The sequence below is a fragment of the Bradysia coprophila genome, chromosome X (genome assembly GCF_014529535.1).
Source record: "Bradysia coprophila strain Holo2 chromosome X, BU_Bcop_v1, whole genome shotgun sequence".
NCBI lineage: Eukaryota > Metazoa > Arthropoda > Insecta > Diptera > Sciaridae > Bradysia > Bradysia coprophila.
This window is the reverse complement of record NC_050737.1, coordinates 7,929,290-7,950,766: the sequence shown is the minus strand read 5'-3', so window position 1 is coordinate 7,950,766 and position 21,477 is coordinate 7,929,290. Positions and strand designations below refer to the sequence as shown.

Here is a 21,477-nt window from a genome sequence, read left to right as displayed (position 1 = left end):
ACTGATATCCCACAAAAACCTCAAAGATTAAAAAGTGATGCTAGTGTTGTAAAAATTAAACTTCCAAAACATTTGATATCGGTTTTGGTGACGCATTCTGCGCCTCTGGTGAAAATTGATTACGTTGAGGCACAGAATGCGTCGCCAATACCGATATCAAATGTTTTGGAAGTTTAATTTTACTACACTAGCGTCACTTTTTAATCTTTGAGGTTTTTGTGGGATCAATATTATCGTACCGCCTGCGACTGCTGTATTTTACTTATTTAAATGAACTGCAACAACGATAATTCTTATCAAAATTTAAAAAACTTTGTTGTTTCTGTGATAGGTGAAATGCAGCAGTTTATCAAACTTGCTGTCAAATTTAACAAATTATGTTATTTTCAAAATTTATTTCGGTTTTTTTTCTCAATCAATATACACGCAAAGAAATATTGCGATTATATTAATTACATACAATCATCGATGTAATATAGGGTAGATTGTTACACACGAAGAACGTTTGTGCGGAAAGAATGTAAGAATGCATGTGTAACGTCACTTACGTTCTAAGAAAGCACGCGGAATAAAGCCATATGAATATTTCAAAATTTTAATGTCCCGTTCCTCTTTGAATGTTCCTTAAGAGTCAATTTACCAAAACTTCGAACAACTTAAAAACAAGCCATCGGCGATTTTTGTAGGGCATACAGTAATTGAATCAGTGGACCCTCCTGAGTCATTTGCAACAAAAAAAATCCTCGAAGTAATATATATTATGCACCTGTTGCCAAGATTGGTATTTTGACGTGTAGGACATTATTGCCCTAGCCGAAGACGTGGGTCATAATGCCTACACGTCAAAATAACAGTCTGGCAATAGGTGCATATCATATTTTATCTGTCGAGAACAGATATATCGAGATAAACAAAAACTCCCTAGAGGGATAAGCTCGAGATTATCGTTCTAGACAGATAATTATGTTTTCACGCCAGAAATCATGAAAAAATGGTCTGCACTAGGGTAACCAAAATAGTTTCTGTTGCATATCACCAACAATAAGTGAGGCATTTATCAGAAATTATGGTGGTTGGCAGAGGTGTTGAGGACGCATGTGTTGGCCTTTAAAAGATTTCGGAATTTTTCGTGTATGTGGTGCAGTAGCTATTTTAGGGGAAAAAATTCCAACTTTTGGAGTGTTTAAAAAAAAACTACAATGATAGACTCGGAAGATATGGGTGTCGTTGGACCTCTACTATCCATGACACCATAAACCTACCGCGCCACGACTTTCGTTGAGCTTCAATTTTGACTAACACAAAAATTCTCTAGAATTCCAATATTCTTAGCGTCTAGTTTAATTTTTCTGACGAATTAGACATTTATAAGGCAGGGTTGGAGTAACTACTAACTTCCGCTTCGGTAAATTTCGTTTAGGGCCTACAAAATTTGAAAAAAGTCAACTAATTCAATTTTGTCGTATAAAAATTCATCTCTACTTCGGGTGTCCAGTATGGCCAGTGCGGCACTGTATCAAGTGTTTACAAGCATATTATGATCATATTTTGTACGTTGGCCACTTACCGGAAGGATTTGAAAAATTTTCACAAATTCACCAATACGAAAAATTTCACATTTTGACAGTGTGAAACACAACTTTAAGACAATGTAAAAATATTTTCATGTAAAATAGAATACATTCCGCAGCTGACCACAATAAGGACTTTTACCAACGCACTGTGCTATGCTTTTGCTTGAAGTGCGGTGAAACTACACACCAAATGTCTGATCAGTCAAGGGGGCCACCAATTTTGAATTTTATTATTGTGCTGTCATTTCGAATACAACTGCTACTAGTCACGTTGAAAATTTAAAATAATGAGTGATTCTGACGATTTTGAAAATAAAAATCTGATAAATGCCCGTGCTTACGAGACCGCATACAAAACGTTTACAAAACGGTGTGGAGCAAAAAATGCAAAACGACCAACGAAAAAGTCATGCTGGCATACTTCCAGCTCAAATCAGAGCATTACCAATCCCAATACTTTTTGATTCGTATACTCGAAGCTGATTATTAATCGTATGGCAGACACTACATTTTCATTCACATCTTCATTAAATTATTCACTAAATTTCTAAGTCCAAGTTCTTAGGCCACTCAACGGCCTCCACCGTCACTAAATTTAAATCGCTCGAAGCTAAGAATGATGATCACTTGAACGAACGTGATATTTCAACATTCAGCAAAGGATACAAGCCGAAAAAATCGAAGACATTCTACGGAGACGATATCGATCGATTCTTTCGCAAAGGAGATGACGAAAATATCCTGTTAAAGAAGGTAATGCGACACTCATTGTGATGACATATTTCCTCTGTTCTGATGCATTTCTTTGTTGTTATTTTTTTTTCAGACTGCCTTAATCAGTCGCTGGTGCATGTAGGCGTTGTGAGTTAACCAACCTGACGGTCAACGACGCAATTTATGTCACGTACAGGATTTGGGCGATATTATTGTCGTTGAAGACATACGTAGATCGACAATACGTGATATGAAGGAGATGTTGACAATGTTAATTTAATTGAGATCTTACGAAAATACTTAGCACTGCGGAGCAATATAACGACCATAAATCGATTCTTTCTTGGGTACCGTAAAGGAAAATACATCTCGCAACCGGTGTATGTTATTAAGGATTGATTTGAATTTATTCTGTCTTTATTTTATTAATCCGAATCGCTATTTGGTCCTGGCCCTTGTTTGACACAATGGACTGTAACTAATTCTAAAATTGAACTACGATCAAGAGATCAATGAGTTGCAGTACTTACTTTATGTAACATACTGTGAGACAAATTAAAAACCAATTAAATTTGAGAATGTTCATTAAACGATAAACATCGAATTGTTCAGCTTTTGCACCCTTTTTTAATCATGTGAATCTCAACTGACTTATTTTTTTCTATTAAACATCCGTTGGTGTCGCTGTAGATGTTGTAACAAAAACAGATGTACCAGTGCATTTACAGTCGCTTATCGATCCACCATTAACGCAAGTGGTTCTATCTATGGTTTCTCCATCTTTGCAAAATACGTCAGCACATAGACAATGGCATTCGCCTTGTGCTGGATTTGGAAAGCAATGGCCTGCAAATGTGTTTCCTACAGTCAATTTAGAGTTGAGACATGATTCGCATCCAGCTAAAGGATCTACAATTACGGAGTGAATAGTAGCAACATTGAAATAAAACTTCAATCTTTATATTAAATACGAAACCTTGGGTGGATGATGCAGTAGTTGTTGCCGGTGATGGTGTACTCAGTGACAATGTCGATGATTCTGTAGGAAATGAATAATAGTATATTACTATATGAGTGCAGTGTATGGCTTTACCTTACAAGCGAGGTAAACAGTTTTCCCTAGGGAGGTACAATATTAAATAAAAATTCAAGGTTTTTATTTGTTAATGAAATTTTGTGTGGAATCATTTAAAAACCAAAACAACCTCCCAAACAGAAAACATGTCAAATCTCAGTTTTATTGCCATATACATCGGTAAAATTGAAAATTTTAAGAAAATGCAACTTTTCCTTACAGCATCCTGCGAAAATGAAATTTTCGCAAGGGCACACCACACCATTGACTCTCGCGTTAATTTTCATTTTTGCATGGCTTCGCAAGTACATTAAGTCCTAGTTTGGAGATTTTTATTTTGCCTGGAGGGATTACAACCCTTCCTCTCGCCAAAATAAAAATCTGGAAACACGGATGTAATGGACTATTGCTGATGGTGAATTGCGGTAGGTTAAAATCACTGATTAAAAAAAAATACTTAAATCGACACACCTTAGTGTTTTCAACTTTTTTTTATAAAATCACGACCACTATATCGTAAAGTAAATCTTGCCAACATTCTCACCTCCACTGTCAGTTGATCGTCTAAGCCTATGTCTTTGTTCTCTACCGAATTCACGAGCGTCTCCGTGCGTGGCAATTGAGCCTATAAGGAAATAGTTAATTTCTTAAAAATTGTTAAAGAATTACAAATTGGCAAACCAGCAACTAGCAGCGTTAAAACAAATAATTTCATTTTGAATTACGATTTGTGTCTAAATTGCTTTTTCAAAAAATCGACACTTTTACAGATCAACAAAGAAAAAAATGATAAAATTAAGAACTTTAGACGAAGTCAATTTTGTACGCTCGATGATTTAATTCGAATTATCTTAATGTCTTAATCAGTTCTTTTCCTGCCGTCCGAAAAAGATGTGAACAAAATCGTTTATCGCATAGAGTGTATATATAGCTGGAACCGTGATATTATCGCTGTTAACTGGTTTCACCCATTAATAAATGCAGCGCCATAGAAATTCAATATTATTAACGACACTATTAAATCATTGATACATCAGTTTGCATATATGTGTGAAATGTTATAGTGCAAGAACAAGTATGATATCATATTGATTACCGAAGTTTGTTATCAAGATTCTGATAGAACAGGTTGTGGCATAGTTGATCACAAAAGTGGTTACATCGAAATTCGTTTGCGTTTATATTGCAATTCTGTCAAAATACTCGTTGGTCCTGTTGTCAAGGTATGTATCACAATTCACTCAACGTGATAAAGATTGGGTAAGAGAAGAGTCTTAACTTTGTTAGTGCGTATGTTTTCTCCGAGATGTTTTTAGCTCAAAATTTTGGTAGGTATTTACAGGAATCCAAAGGACTTTTTTCGAAGTCCTCATATTTTCGTTGAGTGAATTTTTGAATGCATTTATTTGTACCATCGGCAGATTGCCTGGAATCTATTTATTTAGCAGGTAAAATAAACATTTAATTTTGTACCATCAACAGATTGCACATCTATTCACTTCCAGAGCTCAATATAACAATCTACGTCTCTATTCTCTAAAGTTCCCTGTACACTGTCATCAGATATCGTTATTTGTGAAGAATTAGGAATTAAATTTTAATTCACAAAAATGAGTACGCTGAGCATTCCTAACTTAAACTGAGTCATTTAAATTAATTATTGATTCTTGCCTTCCTAAATCTCTCGGATATCTCCAACGAAAATTTTCCACTATTGTTCAGGGAATATGAAGGCAGTTGTTTAGAGTCACTTCACGAAATATTCGACCAATCAAAATTCTTCTCCGATTTGAACTCGCTGAAAAAAATCCACTCTGAGTTCTTTCGAGAGCGATAATCGAGTGCTTTTATTGAATATTAAACATTTTACATTGACTGGGGACTGGGGAATGGAAACTAGGTAAGATATGGGTATTGTTCCCAGCAATTAAACACAGTGCAGATGGCCACAAAATTACCAATAAAATTTTCCTGCTAAGAAACACAAAATCCAAAATGGTTTTGACTGGAATAATGCTTGACTAAGTTTGAGACTTTTAAAATTAGAAGAAACATTACACTTTTGTCAAGCTACACTAATAGCTATTTATGTAATAAGAATCGTATATGGGTATATTATCGCACTAGATGACAGATTGCTAATCAGTGGCGAAGCCGAGGTTGGCAAGACGTCATGTCAATGAAGATGCAATGAAGAAAATCGAATAAATACCAAAGATAATTTTAGTGCAGGAGTTCACGTGGCATGAGTTTCAAACACTATGAATAGCTGATATGTCCACATGCTCTCGTTCTAAAAGAAAAGGGTTCTTTCTATCGAAATATTACAGCCTATTATAACTTAACCTAAACTAGCTATTTATGCAACAACTTATGCACAATCGAGGGTTTTCCTTGATAAGCTCTCGAAAGATTGCATTCGTTGTTGATGGTATCTGAGTACACTAAAAACTTATTTGTCCAAAAATATCAAGCTATTCCATTTAAAAAGATAAAAAAGGGGAAACATGGCATTTTTTAAAGGCTAGCGATGGTCTCCTAGTTTTTTTTTGTACTTTTGATGAGCTTTTATAAATTTGTAAATAAAATCGGAATAGATCAAAATTTCTTTTTATTTTGCCAAATATTTCGACTTCGCATCTGCTAGTTTCCTAGTTTATTTTATTTTGGCTAAGTTCTAATAACATTTTTTTCGAAAATGTATCAATCGAGACGATTTGTATATGGCTTGTAGTAACGTTTTTGTACAAAGGACATAGGGCTCGAACGTTCAGAAATTCTAACATTTATGCTGAAAAGTAACCTTTCAAATTCTACAGAAAAGCTATTATAGTTGAATTAAAATAGTTCACGGTGGGAAAAAAGTTGGAACTTTTTCGACTTTTTCCCGATGTCAACACAACGTTTTTCATAGCAAGGGCTCCCTAAATTTGAGCTGAGGTAAGAGAACTACTCTTTTCTAGCCTGCTTTGTGAATTAGTTTTTTGTTCAACGAGTGAACAAAAGTTGGAAATTGCATTTCGATGGTGTTGTTTGTGAAAATGAAATTTACAACTTTTTTCCCGAGATAAACACAGCGTTTTTCATAGCAAAGGCTCCCGAAATGTGAGCTGAGGTAAGAAAACTACTATTTTCAAGGAAAAAGTTGGAAATTGCATATCGATGGTGTTGTTTGTGAAAATGCAATTTCCAACTTTTTCCCGAGATAAACACAGCGTTTTTCCCCCCAAAGGCTTCCAAAGTTTCAGCGGAACAATTACTTTTCTGAGGCAAGACACTCTAAACTCTAATAAATAATTTTAGGAAATTAATTTCCTGAATTTGCTGAACTGTGCCAAAATTTTACTTAGCAAATTTCTGAAAAGTTTAGCTTTCAGAAATTTATTACAACAAGGCACCGAATGAACAGTTCTGTTCCTATCACAAACAGCTTGGTAATTGTTATTTTCCTTACACATGCTAAAAGGCTTTTTTTAGCGAATTCGTAAAGGTGACTCTACCCACCTGCACAATAATCGTTAAGTTTCTGTCGTTTATCAAATGTTTGATGTGATTGATATGTTCTTGGAAAGTGATGGTCTAATCAATGACAATCAGCAATTCGAATATGTTGACATGATGAACACAAGCTCACGACCTACAATTGAATATTATGTTAGAGACCATCCATCTCGACTCCGACTTGTTTGTACACTTAACAACCGTTTTTACTGACCGGATCCATCTCAGCATAAATATCTAGTGTAGAAGCTAAGTTTCGGTGTCCATAGCGTAGACACTGTAGGTCGATCAAGTCGTAAGTGGTTAAGACGCTTGGAGAGGTAGACCATTTTCCTGGGAATTCAAAATTATAACTATGAACTAACTAAATTACAACGACCTGTACCTGAACCTGGTGTACCGTGAATTATTATATAAGCTGGTATGGTTTTTACCATAGAAGTGGCCACTACTTTAGCGGATTGGATAATCGTAATATGCAGTGTCAGATTGTGTACCAAGTGGTTCGGCTCCTTGGAAACAAGGTTGAAAAAAGGGTTGAGCTGGCTGCATTATTGTTTAATGTATTTAATGTTTTTGCAAGAAACACTTAAAGATCAATAAGGAAAAAAAATCAATGCATGGCTTCATGTGGCACTACATGCCACGACTATTTGATTCAACGAGTAACTTACACTCAGTATCTTTGGTGATAATTATTATTCATTCGAAAATCAATTATTTCCTTCTTTATTACATATAGTCACCCACGGAATATCACATTAAAATTTCTAATTTAATTAGCGACACTGTTTCTGTTGCATTTAACTTGTTTATAAACAGTCAGCTGTCAAATTTCCGAAATTTAGTACTGTCAACGTTATTTTAGACCAGTACCAAGTGTGAGTCTTATAGCTTTGCCTTCGGGTCTGTCATGCTAACAATTTTGGTACTTCAGCTATTTCAATTTATAAAGATCTTGAACTTTTTAACAAACGTTTTGAGATTTATGGTATTCGTCAGTTAAATTTTTCAAGCACTCTTTAATAGACAATAGAAATCCTCCTAATAAGTAATCTGTGGAGCGCGATTCTCCTGAAGCTGCTTTCATTAATGACCCCAATTTGTCTATAAATTTCTTCGTTTCTGGGCCCATACAACCTAGAGATTCAAAAACAAAAGCATTCAAAGAACTTTACATTACTGAGGATGTAAAGTGGCCTTTCCCTCACTAGCGAAAAATATTTACATGGCATCGCTCGTAAAGTAAAACGTTATACTAAGTTCGGAAAATAATTTGATATTTCGTATAACGATGACACTTTTATCCATCTGTATACGAAATATTAAATTACTTCCCTAGTGTAGTAATGTACTATTTCACTTGAAGGACAGGAAATCTTGATTAGCTTTAGTCGAGGCTTTAGTTTAAATGTGTGCTGAAAAACCATTTTCCCACACAAACGTGTTCTACGACAGACAATTGCAATATGTATCAATTAGTGAAGACACACACTGTATGTCATACAGTCTTCACTTTCGTCATACTTAATTTAATCAATTCAGTCTAGAAAAATGAGTTCCAAATATTTTCAACAAAATCGTTTTCGGTGAATAACAAGCTCGAGAGCTCGTGCGGGCATTGTGTTGCCTATCCATGTTAACTCCCCGTTAAGGGTTTACACATAAACATAGGTAAACTCTGTTAAAATAGAACGAACGCGGAAATAAATTACGGTCAACGAATTTGAATGGTTTTTCTATCGATGAAATGCGACCTTAGGAAATGGAGAAATAAAAAAAAATTCTATTTGAAAAAGTCACATGATCAGCTCTTTTGTGCAAGTTCAAAGTATCAACAAAGGTTGATTGTATGTGATTGAGTGGGCTTAATAAACATTTTACATTGACTGGGGACTGGGGAATGGAAACTAGGTAAGATATGGGTAATGTTCCCAGCAATTAAACACAGTCCTGTAGGTGGCCACAAAATTACCATTAAAATTGTCCATCTAAGAAACATAAACTCCAAAATGGTTTTGACTGGAATAATGCTTGACTAAGTTTGAGACTTTTAAAATTAGAAGAAACATTAAACTTTTCTCAGGCCGAGGCCATTTATGCAATAAGAATCGTATTAGGTATATTATCGCACTAGATGTCACATTGCCAATCAGTGGCGAAGCCGAGGTTGGAAAGACGTCATGTCAATGAAGATGCAATGAAGAAAATGGAATAAATACCAAAGATAATTTCAGTGTGACTTCAGTAATGCGTGGCTTTTATCGCACTAGTGCGATAAAACCCCTTGCAAATCCTTTATCGCATTAGCGCGATAAAATACGTTCATACGACATTGATCACAGGCGGCGTAAGTTAAAAATATCATCACTGAATTGCATAATAGGTTTTTCTGACATCTAGTACGATAATATACCGCCATACGATTCTTGTTACATAACTATTACAATAACTATTTATTCAAGTGAGCTGGCACGCACAGTCAAATCATAGAAAATGATTTGAAATCTACCTGAAAATTTTGCTGTTGTACGGTTTTATAGTCGGGTCCCTTTGTCAATCCGCTCGCTATACATTTTTCGAGGTCTTTAGCTATAACATGATTGCGAACGAAAAGTTGGTCGAGCTGAAGTTGTATGTGTGTACGGTGTACGGCGTGATGTGTACGGTGTACGGTGTGATGTGTACGGTGTACGGTGTGATGTGTACGGTGTACGGTGTGTGTACACTGTACTTAACAATTAATATTACATAAAGAGTTATACCATCGCTAAATAGTTAGATCGGTAATACAGGATTGGAAGTTTGAAAACCGACACCCAGTGTGATTTACTAGTTTTTCTAGATTTCTTCATTTAAAATTGTGAAGGCCCTCAAACGCAAGAGTTGTGGAGCAAATGTTTTTCGTATCATTTCACGTGGCGTAAGTTTCAAACATTATGAACAGCTGATACGCCCACATGCTCTCGTTCTAAAAGAAAAGGGGTTTTTCTATTGAAATATTACAAACCATTCGAACTTAACCTAAACTGGCTACTTATGCAACCTCACGTACCCGATATTATGGATGAACCATCAGCTTTTGCATAACAAAACGTCTTTTTTCAGTGCAAAATTACCTTTTATGCCTTTGAAGGATACCTGTTATGACCTATTATTTTGCAAACCAAAAAAAACATAGCTAACGCCGACCCGTACGAAACACCTTTTCGTATCAAAAGCCTTTAATGTGAAACTCTTCATTTCTCTTACTTCATTTTCTTCTCTGCTGAAAAACTGTTCTCCCTTTAAAATCACTTACATTATCCACTCTTTGCCTTGTTATCATATACAATTAAATTGCCGGAGGCAATATAGACAGCCCCGTACGAAGACAAATTTCATAAATTCCTATTTAAACAGCTATATACCGCTATATTTAACTATATTTCACTATAAATAAACATTTCACAGAGGAATATGCTATTATATAGCTCTATATGCCTGTATATAGCTCAATATAGCTGTATATAGGTATATATAGATGTCCATATATGGAATCCCTGAAACCCCTCACACTTAACACATTATTTCCATGTTAACAGAAACTCTCTAAGCATCATTTTTCCCACTTTATATCACTTTTAATAAAATCCAATATGGCCGCCGGCAGCCATTTTGTTAGGAAATAGTACCGACGCTTTACATTCGTTAATACCTTTCAAACAAAAAAAAAAATCATGAAATTCGGTCAAAATTTACTCGAGATATTGACAAAATACTCCACGTTCACTGTACGGCCGAGTAGCCAGATAAGAGCTCACTCCAAGAGACCTAGCTCACGCTCCGGAGAATATAATTTCATAAACTTTTTTCCCTGATTGGTACGGTCAATACCTATCTAATAAAGCTAAAACGAACGAAATATGTTCAAATGTGGCCGACCTACAAGCAAAAACTGCTTGCCGCCCTGTGCTTGTTCCACACCAAGGGGTCTAACTCACGACTCGGTCATCCGATTTCCATAAACTTTTTTTTTGTCGATCGGTATTGTAAATACCTTTTATTTGACGTATCACTTACAAGTTTAACGTTTAAATGTCCGGAGATATCTTTGAAAAACCGTAAGGCACTTATTGGGCCACAGCTCGGGAGGGGTCTATCCAAAATCACTCATCTTCGAACTTAGCCTGTCTTTTGACATTACCAAACGGGAAAAAAAAAAGAATTTTCAAAATCGGATGCGTTTTACTCAAGTTATCGTGCAGACAGACAGACGGACAGACGGACAGACGGACATTTTTTTTTCGCGGATTTGGCATCTCTAGACAACCACAATAGGTTTCCCGTTACTCAGGGAGTCCAATTCGACGTGTTACAAACGTATGCGTAAACCTATAAGACCCCAGTACTTCGTACGGGTCTAAAAATTGTGGCCATTTGAACCCAAGCAATAAACTCATAAACATGTACTTTAGTGTTAATGTTAAGTCGAAATCCTATTAATGACGAGAAAACAGCAATGGAATAACCATACGTAGACTATGCGAAATCGTTTTACGGTTCCGGGAGGCGCCTGATGGATTAACTTTTTCGTTTAAAGTTAATACAACCACTGAAGTCAGGGTTAATTTTTCGATGCCAACGACGATGTCAGAACGATGTGTAGTGATATCGTTGCGTAGAATCTTCTATTTGCATAAAATTATGACAACAAACCAGTGGTTATGGCTTAAATTTTAGCGACGTGGAAGGTAGGATTCTGACTGATGGTCGATTGCTCTGACTAACGAACGACACAATCACGTGATCACAGAGTCACGAAATTTAGGTATAAAAAAGCATTTGTCAGAAAAGAGATTTCGTTTATAATTGTTTCACACGACATAACCATTAACCAAGCGTATGAATGGTTTATGTCTGTTGTTGTATTTTCATAATTGTCACTCAAATAAACTGCAACGATCATGGAGCCGCCCAGTCACTATTTTGTTTTCAACGTACACATGGAATGACCAAAACTAAAATAATTTAGGTGATGCTGTGTATCATCTTAAATCTCTACTACATTAAAATGGGACTCTTTCTTCGTTTAAATTTCGTCATAGATCTCTTCAAAACGTAATATTTTACTAACGGAAATGTGAAACTGACTGGGCTATTCAATAGAATATTGAAAATGAAGTAATCATGTACTTGCCCACATCTAATTAACGATCAATAAAATGGATATAAATTGAATTTCAGATTCAGTTTAAAGGAGACGTTGAGTCGGTAATGGTCGTTATGTTAAAATTTCAATTCAATCGTTGTTTGGTCTTCTAAACTACTCCCCGTTGGTAACTATACTTCCAGTTTTGGGATTACAGTCTCCGTTTTATGCGTTTTCAATTCAATTTAATGTATTCATTCTACAATTTTCTTATATATTGCATATAATTGCATGTATGGTGAGGGTGAGGTTGATATCACATGTAGAGCGAGGGGTGACTCACTTCTAGATTAAATGGATTACATGGATTAAATGGAGTTAATGGATTAAATGGAATAAAAATTGGATTAAATGGATTAAATAGGAAAAAAGTTCATTTTACCAAATACTGTAAAAGTCTTAAAAATTGTTGATTTTGATCGAACCACGTACTACAACTCATACTACAATGTTAACCAGCGAAAAAATCCACTTTTAGGAGTTTTTGGTGTAAAGCGTGTAAAGTGGATTAAATGGATTAAATGGATTCAATAAATTTAATACCATTAAAAAAAAAAAAAAATCCTATACCTCACGAGTACTTAAACGAGCTGGGGATCGTGCAAATCTATTTTTCGCAATTACTTCACAAATTTTTCAGGTGGGTAGCCTAATTATTTCGGTAAAACTAAAAATTGTTTTTTGGATTAAATGGATTTAATGGATTTAATGGATTAAATGGAAGTGCGTCACCCCTCCATGTAGAGTATATATACAATGATTGAAACTCGATCTCACCGGAACTTGAATTGGGATTTCAGGTTCGACCAGAATTTTCAATTTTGGGTTTGTCCAGAAAATTTAGTTTCATGTTAAGTAGGGTTGAACCCGAAAGTGAAATTCAGGGTCAAGTCAAGTTCACGTCGAGGCTGGTTCACGTCGAGGATTCAAAATGTATGGGCGCGAGATTCCACCTCTAGTGTAGGAATCTCGCGCGGCGCGAAATTCCTCGGCACCCACGTCGAACCGTTTCAGGTTCGTAAAACTGTGGAATCTGAATTGAGTAAATATTTTATGAATATGGAAAAAAAAGTCGCACCCGATGAGCTCAGTTTTTCACGAAGTAATTAAAAAAAAATATTTTTACGAGCTCATTGTGCGAAATCGTGTGAGCTTCGGGTTACCACTAAAATATATGGTGAGTTTACGTAATAGTTTGATTGTGATTTTCACTAATAATTTTAAGTTCACGTACAACATGCAAACTTTTAGTAAATTGATGTTCATACGAAATGTTTGAAGATTTGACTTGGCCTATAATTAGCCAGGAAACATTAAAAAAAATATCAAAATCAATATCGAGACGATTATTAAAATAGTATGTTGTGTTACAAGTATTGTAATGTTGATTTTTTCAGCACTAGACCCAAGTTTTCCTTACGAGCGGAGCGAGTAAGGAAAATTGGTTCGTGTGCTGAAAAAATCTCATTACAATACGTGTAACACATCATGCTTTGTGCCAACCGAGAATTGAAATAGACAAATGCACAAAAATTCAGAATTTTCATTGTAAACAATCACTCTTCGAATTTGATCGATCACGTTGCTTTGCATTTTTTTAAAACGAATGCTGTAATAACTCATACGAATTTCATTTCAACACTGGTTTGAGTGTTGTAATAAGCCATGAAAACGGGTGTTGTAATTTTGGACATTTCAATCTAGTTATCGATATTGAAATCCGTCGTATTTCAATTCTCGGTGGCACAAAATCAATTTTCGATAATCGATCAGGACATTTATCGAAAATGGTGTTTGGACTCAAAATATTGATATATCGAGCTTTTAATAATTCATCAAAACATCGATTATCGATATTCATATCGATAAGTACAACTGAAATCGCAATCTTCCGAGAATAATTTTCGTTGGTTATGGAATTTTTTTAGCGTTGATTCGAAAATTCATAAATTTTTGTTTAAATATTTTCTTTTGCATGAGCACATCATACGTCTCTAGTTTAAAGTTATGTCGAGCCTATAAATCATAAACAATGTCGTCAATATATTCTTATAAGTTAAGTATTACCATTTTCAAGTCAAAGTCATTTACCTAATCCGGCGCCAAAACGGTTAGCAACCTTTTGTTTTCTCTAAACCATATGCCATTCATCGGTACCTAATTATTTTATGACTCTTTTTCTGTGAACATTTTTGAGGGGAAACAATATGAATGTCTGTGGTATTAAATGAAATGCGTGTTCTCTTTTTATACAACCAATGCGCATAGACTGCCGACATTATTTTTTGAAATTGGCTAGAGGCTGGTCTTTTAAGGATGTTTATTGTTGATGTTGGACTTAACGGTGGACTTAACAGTGGATTTATGACAGTATTTTCGGCGATCAATGTTTTATTATGAAAGCCAGTTAAAAAGTTAAAATCTGAATATTCAAATATTCATGCGTCATGTCGATTTATTGAATATGAATATAGGGATTAAGTTTTTAGTTTTGACCGTATTTTTTTTGCATATCTTTTAGCATATCTTTTCAAAAAAAAATTTGGGTGTGTAATTTTCGATGAAGTGTAAAATTGCTACAGTACATAAAATCTTGTTGCTAACTTGTGCGTAAACTGGAATTTTGCACATACGATGTGTTGTCAACCCCGGCTTCGCCTCGGATTGACAATCGTCACATCTATTGCGCAAAATTTCCATTTAGGCACATGTTAGCAAAATAGCTATTATCTGCATTCTCAATTTTCTTTTACTTGTTATACGGAAATTATTTCCTTTTCAATTTTAGAAATCAATTTTACACAAAAAACAAAAAAATATTACATCCAACCACCGATCCATTGCTCAGACCAATCCTTTCCCTTAAAAATATTCCCTTTCATTTATTCACTTTTATCTATTTTCTCAATTTTCTTTTAGTTTTCATTTCTAAATTTCTCTTTGCAATCAATTATTACCATATTTTCTCATATGTAGAAAAAACAAGTATTTTTTAGTTACTTTTTCTTCAACCAAACTCCTTATGTACTTAATCAAAACTTTTTTTTGGAAACAAAAATATTTTTTGGAAACAAAATTTTTTTTTGAAAAGATATGCTAAAAGATATGCCAAAAAAAATACCGTTTAGTTTTGTCATATATTTTGCTATAATAAGTGCACATTAGCCATAACAATTCGTTTATTTTTGTTATGGAATGATGATACTTTACTTCATGTAAAATTGAGCGAAGATGTATTTTTTGGCCAAAATTTCTTTTCAATTAGGTTATTGTTACCATCAACCTACTTCTCTGCCGATCACGTCAATAATATCACATGGAACGGGACAATCTATAATTCTAAGCTGTTTTATGGTCACATGGGAAAATACTTAAGTTCAAAAAGTTTTCCAACTCTTTCGACAATACGTTTTGATAAGAACTACATAGAATAGCTCTAGAAACTGAATTAAGACGAACTGGGAAGAATAAGATTGAAAATTAAATAAATTTTCTTCAAAATTTTAAATCGAAAAATTTAACAAAACCAAAAATTTGGGCCGTGATTTTCAATGTTAACGGTCTGTTTGGTATGTTTGTTTAACATAGACTTATTATTTGTGTTTTTACTCAGGGAATCATACGAATTTGTATCGATTCCGGAATTAGTGAATACAAAATCTACGGGGGTATAAGTGGCAGACAGGAGATGATACGTGGCTTAGTTTTGCCTTTGTCGCGACGCAAACTGGAAAGTCATGTTATTTTATGAAGGTGTAGAATACGACCACACCTAGATTGAATTCAGTATCTGGTTGCCGGATGTTGTATTGGCTTGCAAAGTGGATAGGGTGATGATGATTGAGTAGAAGAAAGAACCCGTAAGTGGTGTGTGTATATATCGATTAAAATGGTTGGCCTAAAGTTAGAGCTTATTGTTAGAAAATTGTAATTCTTACATTTTTATAAATTCTAGAATCCTGAAAATTCCTAAAATTGAGAATTTAAAAATTTTATTAGTTTTAAGAACTCAATTTCTAAAGTTCTTTAAAATTCGGAAGATTCATAAGAATTTAGGAATTTTTAAGAATTTAGGAACATCTAAGAATTCAGGAATTTTTAAGAATTTAAGAACTTCTAAGAATTTAGGAATTTTTAGGAACTTAGAAATTTTTTAGAAGTTCCTAAATTCTTAAAAATTCCTAAATTCGTAAAAATTTCTAAATTCTTAAAAAGAATTTTTAAGAATTTAAGAATTTTTAGGAATTTTCATGTAGGCTTTCCAAAATCGACAGTTCAGCAGCATCAAGGATGTAAAAGACTCAGATTTGTAGAAAGTTATTTATTTGAACTACATTTGTAAAGAAACAGAAAATCTTAAAATTATTTTTTTTTTTCAAGACAATTTATGTAAAGAACACGCTTAATTCTATATTATCCTAAAGGGCACTATCGTTTTACGATTATTATTTTTTTTTGGTAAATAGATATTTCCATTTTGTTCAATCGCTAAATTAAGCAAAATGGAATTAATATTTCTCCGATTTTCGGTTTTTGATAAATTAACTTATTGACGAAATTCTTATTTTTTTTTTATTCATTCTATTCAAAATGACACCGTTTTTCACTTAAGCACTTAGTTGAATCAAAAATATCAAGGTTCTCTTTCGCCTTCGTGATTCACAAAATGGAATTTTTCTTTTAGAAATTCGCATATCACACCGACGTGAGTTTCTTATTTTCACTATGTAAATAGTTAAACGCCGTACGGGCGCAATATTGCTAGTACAGTAGTCACGCATTTTATGCGGCAATAAACATTAAACTTAAATTACAGTAAAGTTTGAACCAAAACAATCTTCCTTGTACAAAAGAAGATTTTATTCAGATCCATTACTTGGTGAAAGTTTCATTTATCGTACAAGGAAGAAAGTTTTTTGTCAGACAATTTTTTTGGTTAACTTCACTGTTACATAAATGACTTAATCATCCGATACGGACCGTAAAGAAACTGATCTACAAAACACTTTTACAATAACAATAAAAAAAAAAAAAAGCTAAAGCAAAGAACCATTCGCATTTGTTTTCTTCGTGTTTCATGCTCACGAAAATGCAAATACATTTAGGGTCATTGATTCAACGCTACATATAATCATCTAATAATGGCAGCATAAAAAAGGATTTGAGGATTCGAGAAATCTCCTCATTTCGATTAAAGACCAAGAAAAAAAAATATTTGCAACGTCACCGATTGAAACGTTTCGGCGAGTGATTTTAGCCGCGGAGCCAATAGGAATTTGATTGCTTGGGACTGCACACATTCTACACAATATTCAAGTTTTGTTTCGATATTTAATTTTAAAAATGTTTGGTCGATAAATGAAAATTTTGAATTTTAATACAAAAAACGAAATAAAAATCCTCGTTCGCTAGATTCAAAACATGGTCCGAACACGAATCAATGCGAACGGTTCGCGAATTGTTTTTTTTTATGTACAAATGCAGTCGATTTCACAAGTTAAGTCAAATTTCCATGACCGAATAATAACTTACAAATTCGTGAATTCCGGACCGGCTGGTAGAAGCATTGATGACACCCATTGCAAGTCGGCCGATTGTGGTTGCATCAAAATTTCAGCCTTTGAATCGTTTAGTATGTCGTAGAGAACGTTACCATCGTAATTCATCATCGGTTCGTTCAATGGAGGATTCGGTGTGTATTGACCTTTCATCGGGCATTGAGCATAAGGGCTGTGTCGACGAATCGGGCCAACGTACTCGCTGTTAAAGTTGTAATGGTCAAACTGGTTGTTGTTGTTGTTGTTGTTGTTGATGTTGTTGTTGTTCGTTTGAAACAGACTGCTTAAGTAATTGTTGCTCATCGTTGCCATTTGTTGATCGTAATTGTGGTACATGTTTCTGCCGAAATTCTCATAGAAAACGTCGAATTCATGCGGATCCCGAATCTCAGCACCCTCGGCTTTATTCGTATTCGGCACTGTTGTCGGAATGATCGTTTGCGGCAAATTATCGCTGGGCGAATTATTTCCGTCTTCGTACGGTAAATTGTAAAAATCATCAGACTTCGGTGATACGGAGCATGCGTCCGACGATGTCCTACGGTATCGGTAAATTTTCTCTTTGGCACACTGAAGATCCTTTTTATTTTTCATTCGACGGTTCTGGAACCAGATTTTGATCTGGCGTTCTGTTAGATCCAAGGAGGCTGCCAAATCAATTCGCCGGGAACGGGAAAGGTACTTGTTGTCGGCAAACTCTTTCTCCAGTTCCACCAATTGTCGGCTGGTGAAAGCGGTGCGGCTACGTTTCGGTTCTTTAGACTTTGCACCTAAGATAGAGGAAAGGAGAAAAAGAGTTAGAGTAGCTCATTGACAAAGTCAATTGACATTGTTTGTAGCGAGGTTACATGCGTTAACCCAACCACATATGCCAACTAATGTTATTCATTTTGCATCTAATTACCTTTCTTAGCAACACGAGGTGTGTCATCATCCACTGGCGGTGAAGATTCCACCGACGAAACACTATTTTGCTGCCCTTGAGGCTGAGGCCAGTAACTCATATTCTGAAAAGTAATAAAAATAAAAGTTAATAATCAAGTCGAAAGTAAATTAAAAAGTAGCAAGACAAAAGGCATACAACACGTATGAATAAACACATATACCTATACGTAGTAGCACGGGCCCAATTTTATAAGTTTTTATCAGACACGGTATGTGTGCATCATCACAAAGTGCGCAGGTATTAAGTTATTACTCGTTTGAATAGTTTATTTATTACAGGTACAGTATACTAAGCACCAAAAATTAATAATCACAAAATTTCATACGTAAATCTATAAAAGGTAGCCAACGTACATGTTTACCTGTTTTTAACTTTTATCTACACATTTTCAGGTGTTGGTTGCATTTATGTCGTCCGAAACAAAGACAGAAACAGAAGCAAAGAAAGTTACGATTTTTATTTTTCAAATTAAAATTTAAAATAATTTTTTTTTGTTATTCGGATGGCGATATGTGCGTTCGGTTCGAATCAAGTTTCGATATTTTGTTGGTTTTTAGATTTTGGATATTTTCAGCCGAACTCGTATTGCCATTGTAACATGCACGTAATTTCAAAATATATTAAAAACATGTGTGGTTCTGTTATCATTTCTAATGGATTCGTCATAAAGAGCAATAGAGGACAACGAACCAAAATTCCGAAATATGTGCAGGGTGTACCGGAGACGATAATTGTGAGTGTATGGTGTAATAATGTCGCGTAACATCGGGTGTTAAACAACAATTTTTGTCGATTTAACAGTAAAGGTAAATTTTAAGAAGTCATCGCCAATCAACGACTACTTTTCGATAAGGAAACAAGAACCGAAAGATAAAAATATTTTCAGAAATTCTTGAAATTGAATACTTGTCGGAACAAGGTTAGAAGTGGTTATTGGGGGATTTTTTTTAAATTTATTTTGATTACTGGGAAGATCGGCTTTCTAAAAACTTGACTTTGATTGTAAGTCTAAGAATCTAAGAAAAAACTATCGTTTCGATGTCATTATATTACATTGCTATAAGACACATAAAGAAACTCACGTGCAAACACATTCGATGTAATGTTATAGACTAATTAACTAATCGAACAATTATTCGTCTAACCGACCAAGTAATTAACCGCGTGAGAATTTGAATCTAGACCAGTGCAATGTAGTGAAATGTAATCTAAGTCGATCTGTTTGAAAACGCTAATTGATTTAAAACATTTTTTGGTGCATTAGTCAACACAGTGTGGCTATTTAGGTCATTCTTGAAAGGGTTATTTGAAACTTTAATTATTTTTTATTGTGGTTTGACGGAGTAACGTCTTTCAATGCACCAATGAATTTTTATTTTTACATGAATCAAATGCCAAATTATGCGGAAAAACCATATGATGAAATTTCTGTTCTAAACATTTTTGTTAAGTTTCAGTAGGATGTTCTTTCTTTATCCACAAATTTACCCTTTCGAATGTTGGGAATTTTAATTCAAAAAAAAATGTCCGAAAAAATCCCCAAAAAAATTTCGGAATATTTTCAAATTTATCCGAATTGTTCGCAATTTTAAGAATTTAAATTTCCAATAATCAGACTTGAATTAAGCGCAATCATTTGAGCATTCAAAAGGCGACATACTGTCTTTAGACAGTTAATTTTCAATTCATTCTCAATTAGTCTAGTCGATAAGGGCAAACGTTTACCAAAATCAGTTGCTCAAACAGCACTTGAAATACTTCTAAACGTATTGTAACAAGAAGAGACATAAATTTTTAGGCAAAATTTTTTTGTCTCTTGTTAGAAACATTTTAGAAGAATTTAAAGTGAATTAAAGTGTTTGAGCAACTGATTTTGGTAAACGTTTGTCCTTATCGACTAGACTAAATCTCGATCAAAGATTTAACTAGAATGAAACCTTTATACTTCGCTTGAATTTGAACCATTTTTTCAGGGATTTTTTAGCGTCATTTGAAACATTTAAAACAAAATCAAAAGACTTTTTTTTCTAATTTAAGTAATTAATCTTACTTGATTGTTGTCCATTTCGTTGTTCGTATAAATATTCCGATGGAGTAAATGTTGATCGTTGACGAATTGCATGTTTTGTTCAGTTTCAAATTGCGTTGGGTACATTTTGTCACAGATTTTTAATTTTGCAAATAAAATGTTCATATAATATTGTTGGTTAGAGCAAATATTTATGTTCCTTCACAAAAAATTTGTATAAAATCACTGACAATCTGTTGATCACTTTCAAAACATACAAACACAGTGTATACAACTTATCACGATCGATGCGCTCGGAGAACTGATTTTTGTTTTAGAAACAATTCACGTCAACACTTCAAAGACATCTATTTTCGACCGAGACTCCACCTACATTTGCTTTCCATCCCTCTCTTGCAAAAATCATAAGGAAATATCAGTCGGCACACTTTCGCACCTAACGAATGGTAAAACGAGACAGCGTGCCGAAAAAAAGGTACACCTGTACCTGTGGAAAAGTTGGAGATGATATTATGGCATATGGCATTTATACTTATTTAATTTTGTTACTGGTATTTTATGAATGGAATCAACGAACCAACCTAAAAAAAGGTATTCTTGAATGTACATTGGATGTACCAGTGGAAAATTTTGAAGATTCTTTCTTAATTTCTTCTTTTTTTGCTAGTATAGCATTTTAGTATATTAGTCATCAACGCATGACGAATTGAATGCGCAGAGATTTGATCAATGATATAAATCTGCTCCTAATAGGGAACATATTTTGTATCAATTTACTGTAACGTAACTATTTACTATTTACACACCCAACACGGCGAACTAGTCACTTTTCTGAATATATTCCGCAGAAGTTTTTCTACTGTTTTTTATCAAATTTGAATTATACGTG

General features: G+C 34.3%; 2 protein-coding genes across 3 annotated transcripts; both read right to left on the bottom strand.

The window, feature by feature from the left end:
* Window positions 1–2,948: 2,948 nt before the first annotated feature.
* Window positions 2,949–4,222, bottom strand: LOC119085766. Of its 2 annotated transcripts, XM_037196250.1 has the most exons (5): window positions 4,204–4,222; window positions 4,045–4,170; window positions 3,908–3,988; window positions 3,265–3,327; window positions 2,949–3,197 (listed from the first exon to the last, which is right to left on the bottom strand). In XM_037196250.1, exons 2-5 carry the CDS (start codon window positions 4,076–4,078, stop codon window positions 2,953–2,955), a joined length of 423 nt encoding a protein of 140 aa, XP_037052145.1. In that variant the 5' UTR covers window positions 4,079–4,170; window positions 4,204–4,222; the 3' UTR covers window positions 2,949–2,952. The 2 variants fall into 2 exon arrangements, with proteins under 2 accessions (XP_037052145.1, XP_037052146.1); XM_037196251.1 differs by lacking the exon at window positions 3,265–3,327.
* A 12,281-nt stretch (window positions 4,223–16,503) lies between these two features.
* Window positions 16,504–20,931, bottom strand: LOC119085763 (homeotic protein deformed-like). Its single transcript, XM_037196247.1, has 3 exons — window positions 20,610–20,931; window positions 18,518–18,620; window positions 16,504–18,383 (listed from the first exon to the last, which is right to left on the bottom strand). The coding sequence occupies exons 1-3, from the start codon at window positions 20,751–20,753 to the stop codon at window positions 17,584–17,586; spliced, it is 1,047 nt and encodes a 348-aa protein (XP_037052142.1). The 5' UTR covers window positions 20,754–20,931; the 3' UTR covers window positions 16,504–17,583.
* Window positions 20,932–21,477: the final 546 nt, after the last annotated feature.